Source organism: Ovis aries, chromosome 8 (assembly GCF_016772045.2).
Source record: "Ovis aries strain OAR_USU_Benz2616 breed Rambouillet chromosome 8, ARS-UI_Ramb_v3.0, whole genome shotgun sequence".
Lineage (NCBI taxonomy): Eukaryota > Metazoa > Chordata > Mammalia > Artiodactyla > Bovidae > Ovis > Ovis aries.
In genome coordinates, this window is record NC_056061.1 from 30,322,426 (window position 1) to 30,330,840 (window position 8,415).

Below are 8,415 nucleotides of genomic sequence, written 5' to 3' on the forward strand. Positions count from 1 at the left end.
GAAAACAAAGGAAACTTGGGCACGGGCCTGGGAGCGGAGTGTGCGGCTCACGAGTTCGCCCCGGGTCCTGTGTGGGAGTCACTGGGCGGCCTGCGCCAGCCTGCACACTGCCCGCCCGGGGAAAACATAAAGCATCCCTCCGGGAGCCGGCGGCGCCGGCCGCCCACCTGCCGCCCCGGGGTCTCCGGGCCGGCGGAGGGAGAGGGCGCTGCGAACCCAGCGGGGGCCGGGAGGCAGAGAGGAGGGGAGGCGGCCGGCGGGCGCGCGCTGGGGGCGGCGGTGGAGGAGGGGAGCGCGGGTGGGCGGGCGGCGCCACGTCACGGCTATTGTGGCTGGCCCGGTATATAAGGTCCCGCCCGCCGGCCGCGCTCCCCACCTTGCCTGCACCCCGCCAGCGGTCCTTCGGCACCCTGCAATCCAGCGAGACGCGCTGCGCACCGACGGAGCGGACATGGGGAGAGCGATCGTAGCCAGGCTCGGACTGGGGCTGCTGCTTCTGGCGCTGCTCTTACCTACGCAGGTGAGGTCCTGGCGCCCGGCGAGGCTCAGGGGCTCAGGGGCCGCGCCCGAGGCGGGTGGGACCGCCCCCAGGGAACGGTCTGCGCCCCCACCTTCGGTTGTGGATCCGAACTAGGAGAGAGAATCTAGTACAATCTGATCTGGGGCGAGAGGGGGCGGCAATTTGGAGCCCACTTTCCACTTCCTGGCAGGCTGTCCCCACCCTTTCGGCAGCCCCGAGAACAAAGCACCTCCACGCGTGGGCTAGGAGGACCTTGCCCCACCCCAGGTTTCGCACAGCCCTTCACAGGCTGCCTGACGCCCACCGCCCGCTTTCACGCAGAGCGGGAGAAAATGCGCCCCCCACCCCTGGAGCACCCAGAGACCTCAGGCCCTTTGGGGAGGTCGTCCCCGGATCCCACGAGCGCCCCGCTTCCCTGTACGAGTGTCTTCGCGTCCCCTAGCGCATCACACAAAGAGAGAAGAAGATCCCCCTCGGGGGGCGCAGCTCTCGCCCATCCTCCACTCAGAGCTAGTTCGTGGATCCCGAGCAAGCCCCATTCACTGACCCTGTTAACCCACCTCAGTCCCGCGTGTTCGGGGCTGAAGTCTAGGGGGGACCCTCTCCTGACCCTGTGCTCTCCTGGGCACGACCTTACAGGTCACCAACGGAACCCTCTGTTAGCCAGATTGGCTCTCTCTGGACAGGCGGCCGATGGGACATTTGGGTCCCGAGTCCCCGCCAGGCTTTGTCCCTGTCCCCGCGGCCTCCTCAGATCCTCTGTCCCGGGAACACGTCTTGCCCACGGTGTCGGGCGGGTGGGTGCGCGGCGGCCGCGAGGGAGGCCAGCGGCGGCTGAGCCTGAGAGACCGAAGGTGGGGGGCGCTGGGAGGGCAAGAAGGGGCATTTGTCTCCGGTAGCTTGGACTTGGAGGGTAGGTAGGGGTGCCCCAGCGGTGGGGTCTCCATCGCCTTCCGTTGGGGCTTTCTGAGGAGGGTCCCCTGGGCACTTCTTCCGAAAAAGTTGGGTGCGCCAGGTCCCCAGACATCCAGCCGCCGGGCTTACCTGGGAGCGCAGCCTGAGAGAGGAGCGCTCCTCGTCTTCCGCTCCGCGGACCGGGTAACTGTACCCTATTGTTTTGCGGGTCGGCTGCTCTCCCGAGCCTTTCTCGATTCCTCGGTGGGGGAGGGGCGTGGCCACTGGAAAAGCTGGTCTCTCCCACCCCGCCTCGTCTCCTTTCCCAGCCAGATTCAGTCCCATACCCCTAAATTTCAGAGGGTTTGAGGTTAAGCAAATAAATCTTTGGTAGCTTAGTAGGGAAATTTATGTTTACTGTCAATTTCATATATTAACATAGTTTTTTTCGTTGGTGTAGAGGACCCTTTGATTCTCCTATGGATGCACTGGGCTCAGGTTTGTTTTTTTTTTAAACTCACCTGATGCACCAAGGCTTTGTTGGATAAGAGATTACCTTCAGGGATCCCAAATCAGGTCTTGCCCCCAAATAAGGAGCCCTGTTTTATATTGTTCCCTATATTATTAATGCTTTCCTTTTACTGGGAGTGCTTTTCTTCTTGGTAGCATACTCTTTTGGGTAGGTGCCAAATATATTTGATTTTATTGAGATTTTTAAAATTAGTCTATTTTAGATAGGCTTTATAAAATTTCTAGTCGATGTTTGCTGAATGTCCTTATGGGTTTTACAACAAAAGAAGCTGGGTTTTCTATGGATTTACAACAAAGGATAACATGGTTTTATCTTTGAATTAATAGGTAGCCAAACATACATGTGGCCCAGACCTGCTTGGTGCCAGGTTCTTGTCCCGGCTGTAATCAGAAGCCCTTTAAAACCCTCTCTTGCAGTGAGAGCTGAAATCTCCCATCTGCCTTTGTTCCCTGACAAAGGAGAGATTACCATGTGCCCTGCTGGACTGTGCATTTTATGACTTGAAAAATAGTGTGGTGAATGATGCCACTCAGGCACTGGGGTGCTGGGGGACCTTGGTCCTTGGCCACAGTGCTGGGCTTAGTGACCAGGCAGGAGGGCTGCTGCTTGTGAAAACAACATCAAACCTTCTCATCTGTTGTGAAGTCATTCCGACTTTATGATGCTTTGGGTGAGATCATTTTGCCTTAAGGCAGAGGCTCGTTATATTTTTCAACTTAAGACAAATATTGTGGCCATTTTTGAGAAGGGCTGTATATGATTTCCAGACTTCAAAGGAGCAGATAAGATACCCAGGGCCCCTTAAGTTTAATGCAAAGTTGTACTAAACAGGTAGGTGAAAGTTACCCAGCGAATTCATGAAGACATTCAATTCTCAAAACATATGTCTCGAATTACCGTGTTTTAAAATCCAAATTATTAGTGCAACTTTAAAATCTCCCCCTTCTTGAGAAAGTAGAAGAAGCCTATTTGTAACACCAGTAAGTCAGTATAATCACAGAAAGTGGGTTAGGTACCTTGGTTCCTTATTACTTAATAAAGAATTAAGGGTCAAGTCATACACTTGGAGTTACATAGTTACTGAAGAACATTTTTGTTTGCTTTTTTTAGTTACTGTTACTTGCAGTCATTAGTCATCACTAGGTAGTTGTTTCTGAAACTGAAGGATCTTGGTGGGACTAAGAAATTCAGAATGAAATGATGTGGGTAAGGGAATAACGGGAAAAAACCTCAGACTGTATCATCTATCTTAATGGCATATTAAATGTATGTGGAGAGACAACTGTAATGTGGAAATTGATCAGTGTGACTTCTTATATATTTTAGACTTACTCAAATCAAACAACCGTTGTAACACCTTCAAGTAACTCCTCCCAGACTACCTCACCTGCCCCTCATCCAGCCAATGCCACCACCAAGGCAAGCGATGGTACTCTGCAGTCAACAGCCAGTCTCTTTGTGATCTCGGTCTCCCTTCTACATCTCTACTGTTAAGAGACTCAGGCGAAGAAACATCTGTACTTCACCATCTTCTAAATCCAGTTCAAATGGCATCTATACATCCTGTGTGACAAAGGAAAAAAAAAAAGAAAAAGAAATCTTCATTGAATAAATCTGCTAACTCCACACCTTATTTAATTGACAGAAATTATTGAGGATCCCAAATTTGTTTGAAGAGCATGTGAAGGGTTTGACTAGATGATGAATGCCAATATTAAATCTGCTGGAGTTACCTGTTCAAGATGAAGAGAGACAACATCCAAAATTAGTTGAGATGATTTCCTTAAATGTGGCTTAAGAAGTATGGACACATAAAGCTCTACCTTGAAAATGAGAATAGATTTTATCTTACATAGAGATAAAGAATGGGCTGTGGAACAGATTCAGTTTGCATTTGGTTCGTTAAATTTATAAGGCCATAAAACAATTAGGTAAAACAGAAAGCTTTTGTGATTCTATCTGTATGTACATTAGCAGGAACTTCCAGGAGTTACTGTAAATTCTCAAAGTGTTGTTTCAGCAGTACTAATTTAATGCTGACATATGATAGATAAAATTTTATGTTAAGCTATCAACTGTTCTCTTGGGAACTGAACTTTTCCTCTGGGGCTTTGGGCTGACATTGCATTTGACTTTTTATACAGTGCCAGGGCAAAGATGGATTAATCTACCCCAAATTCAAGCATAATGAATACATTTTGCTTACGTACTATTCCTATTCAAAAAGAACACTAGATTCATTTGAACAGATAACAAAGAATAGAATTACATTGCTGTTAATGAATTTCAAAATATTTTTTATTTCTGCATACATTGAATAACTTTTACAGTTTAAAAAATGATCTGTTTCGAAGGTAAAATTGACAAATTTTGAAATGAAAAAGGCTAATATGTGAAGGAGCCAAACTGTAAATCAAATATTTGTGAAGTCAATACTGGAGCTTGCTTACATTGAATTTAGAAAAACTTTTATACTCTTTTCTGTAAATACTTCTTTTTAAACTGAATCAGAGTAGCCACATTTGGAACACTTTTTGTTATCATTTGATATTTTTAGATAGTTAGAACCTGGTCCTAAGCCTAAAATGGGCTTGATTTTGGAAAGTAAATCTTTTCACAACTGCCTTGATGCACAGCAACCTTTTTAAAAATAGACACTCCCTAAAGTCTTTTGTTCACATGGTCACACACTGATGCTTAGATATTCCAGAATCTAATATGGCCACAGTAGTTTTGAAAACCAAAGTCATTTTTTTTCCCATCTTTAGAAACCAACACTGGAATAAACATCCAACAGATCTCAAGCTACTGTGTGTGTGAATGAACATTCCCTTTTGTTTCACACCTGAATGCTGTATATCTGTTTTGGATTGTATATTGTGTTTGTGTATTTATGCTTTGATTCATAGTAACTTTTCATGTTATGAAATTGATTTGCATTAAACACAAACTGTAAATAAAAAGAGATGGCTGAAAGAGCAATCCATTGAATTATAAGTTTTTCCCAATGCCTGGAATACTTTGTGAGTTTGTCATGGTTGTATGAGTATTTAAACCACTAGGGACATACCTCAATATTTTCCTATTAAACAGAACATTACAGTTAAGCTGTTTTGCACTGGCAACTAGCAACATGTCTTGATAAAACAATTCATCTAAAAGCTGACATCTTTCAGGCTTTAAGTGGGCATCCCTTACTCAGCAACTATTGAATGCCAGCTATGTGTCAGGATACTGAAGTTTTGATTGAACGCTGAACTTGCTCAACAAGGCTTTTTACTATAATTGAGAAAAAGAGTATGCATAGTGACAAATAGGCAGTATACTGGCAAGTAGTGCTGTGAGGAAAACAGGCCAGAGTGGCAAGTCATGAGCTGTGATTGACTATGGATGGACATTTAAGCTGAGGTATGGAGGATCTGGAGGGAAATTCCTGGTGGGGGGAACAACACACGCTAAGTCCTTCAGTCTGCTTAATCATTGGCACTATTTTCATATCTGTACAGGAGGCCACATTTCCATCTGCTCCTTTAGTACTCCTGAACTCTTTTGACTCTTATTAAAGTATAGTCCTGGACTTCCGCTGCTTAGTTGCTCAGTCATGTCCAACTCTTTGCAGCCCTATGGACTGTAGCCCGCCAGGCTGTTGTCTGTCCATGGAATCTTCCAGGCAAGAATACTGATGTGGGTTGCCATTTCTTAACTTCACGAGATCTTTTCAAACCAGGCATTGAATCTATGACTCTTGTGTCTTGTGCACTGGCAGGTGGATTCTTTACCACTAGCACCACCTGGGAAGCCCTGGACTTGTAGCTCTAGCCAGAGAAAGGCTGGAATTTGGTAGTAAGTTTCTTGATCAGAAGAAATGTTGCGTGGGTCTCCATGATGGTTGGTAGGATTTTCTGTGAGTCCAAGGATAGTAGTTTTGGTAGATGCATTGTATGCGGGGAAGGCAAATCCATATTCAGAATAAGTGTTTATTTCTTAAAGAATAAAATGCTACCCTTCTAGATGATGTGGTCCCATGTAGTCAATATTCCACCTGGCTGATCACCTCAAGCAATGGAGCATATAAGGAACTTGGTGTTGGTTTCTGATGTAGCAGATTGAGCACTCAGCAGTGGCTATGACCAGATCAGTCTTCACATATGCCAGTGTTGCTGGGACCATGCATAATCTCTGTCCTGCCATTGTGGCCACTTTGTTCATGAGCTGAACGATAACCAGAATGATCGGGGTCTGTATCCACGCAACTGGCCATCTTATCCACCTGATTATTAAAATCTCTCTTTGCTGTGGTTACCTTTTAGTGAGCATTTACATGGGACACTAATATCTTCAGATTCCCATTTGGAGTGGTCTATCCACATATCTTTCTCAGCCTGCCTTGTCACCAATTTTCCAGTCATTGTTTCCGAGTCCATCCAGCCAAACTGTTGGCCACAGACCACGAGTTAGTATAGATTTACACCTCTGGCCACTTCTACTTTGAAGCGAAATGAACAACAAGGTGCACTGCTTTTAGTTCTGCCCACTAGAGGTATTTCCCTTTACCACTGTCCTTGATGGGTGTCCCAGAAAGGGGTTGTACAGCTGGAGCTGTCCACTTTGAGGTGTCGCCTGCTTATTGTACAGCACCTTCTGTAAGCCAGGTCCAAGTTTTCTCTTCCTCAGTCAGCTGGTCATCATTAGCTCCTCATGAAGACAAAGGTACAGACTAGAAGAGAGATGGTAATGTAGCAAAAATATGGCCCAGGGGCATTTGGACCACTTTCTCCTGTAACTTACTAGTATATTAAGTTCCCTACATATGAACTTTCAAATTGTGAACTTTCGAAGATGCAAACATGAGGCTTACTAATGAAGAACTGATAGAATTGGAGGCCCAGAGAAAGGACAAAGAAAAATGAGAGGAAGAAGTAACTGGATGACTGAAGACATTCACGACGCAGGAAATGGCAGGGGATTGTGTTTATTGGAGGAGCTATTGTTGGTTCTGAGGCACAGGAACCAAACTTGGAACGGTACACGAAGGTCTCAGCAGCCATTCGGAGTGCAATCCAGTGCTGCCATGATGAGGAAAAAGGAACTACTACCTGGACATCGCTGGATCGTTTTTTCAAGAGGGTAAATAGAAGGAAATGGAACCTGTGCTGTCAACATCAGGCATGAATGAAATGACAGCTTGCCCTCCACCTCCTATTGCTAACAATCCTTTGGCTCTACCATCTCCCACTTCCTCTCCCTCTTCCAGCCAGTAACTCCTCTTGCTTATTGACTCAGTGCCAGCCCCTGTATGCCAGCTGTTGTACTGTACTTTTCAAGGCACTGTACTGTAAGATTAAAAATGTTTTCTTTATTTTTTTTATGTATTGTGTGAAAAATATAAACCTATGACAGTACAGTACTGCATAGCCAATTGTGTTCATTGAGTACCTAGGCTAATTTTGTTGGACTTACAAACAAATTGGACTTACGAACATACTGTCAGAACAGAACTCATTTCTATGTAGGTGACTTACTGTATGTATCTTTAGGGCCTCCTGAAGCTCAACATCATCCATGCCACCTTCCTTTGACAATGGGTGCTATTGTGCACAGCCAATTTTATGAGTTGATGATTAGACCACACCCAGGTCATCATGGATAGCTCAGGCTGCATGGTGGTCTGGGGTTACGCATTCAGTCTTTTTTAAAAAAATATTTATGTGTATTTGTTTATCTGGCTGCCCTGGGTCTTAGTTGTGGCACACGGCATCTTCTGTCTTCGTTGCGGCATATGGGATCCTTTAGCTGTGGCGTTTGAACTCTCAGTTGCAGCATGTGAGATCTAGTTCCCTGACCAGGGATCACACTCAGGCCCCTTGCCTTGCGAGTTCAGAGTCTTAGCCACTGAGCCACTAGAGAAGCCCCTCAACCCCCTCAAGCATTCAGTCTTTACTAAAGCCCAGCAACAAGCCCAATCCTGTTTCTTCAGGAAGGGTTGCTGCCTGCAGAGGATGGCAGAGCTTTGCTCTGAAATCTTGAAACAGACTATTGATACCAACCCTCAGTCTAATATAAATTTATAGAAAAGCAATGAAAAAGTTGAGTTTAGTTTTTTAAGAAGTAATCATCGATACTCACGGAGGATGAAATATAACTAGTTTTTCAACTGTTCTTTGAAAATAGCTTTAAACAAACATGAACTGTTTTATTAGAAAAATACCCAAATTTCTATTTTGGGGTTATACTCTAAATATTCATGCTGAAATACTAGTCATATAATTTATGGCTAAATTGAGTAATGAGTAGCCATTTTATGGGTGTCTCTCCAACTAAGTTGAGCCTTAGCAGATAAAAGCAGATAATTTAGAGAAAGGCAGATAGTTGCTATGCCATAGGGTTAAGATGAGAAAAATCTGTTTAGAGCTAAACATATTCTAAACACACACATCCAATGCCACTGTCCTTAAAATAGAGCTCAAAT

General features: G+C 45.3%; 1 protein-coding gene across 1 annotated transcript; it reads left to right on the forward strand.

Annotated features, from left to right (window-relative positions):
- Positions 1-371: 371 nt before the first annotated feature.
- On the forward strand, positions 372-4,928 carry CD24 (CD24 molecule). Its single transcript, XM_004011234.6, has 2 exons — positions 372-520; positions 3,273-4,928. The coding sequence occupies exons 1-2, from the start codon at positions 452-454 to the stop codon at positions 3,438-3,440; spliced, it is 237 nt and encodes a 78-aa protein (XP_004011283.1). The 5' UTR covers positions 372-451; the 3' UTR covers positions 3,441-4,928.
- The last annotated feature ends 3,487 nt before the right edge of the window (positions 4,929-8,415 follow it).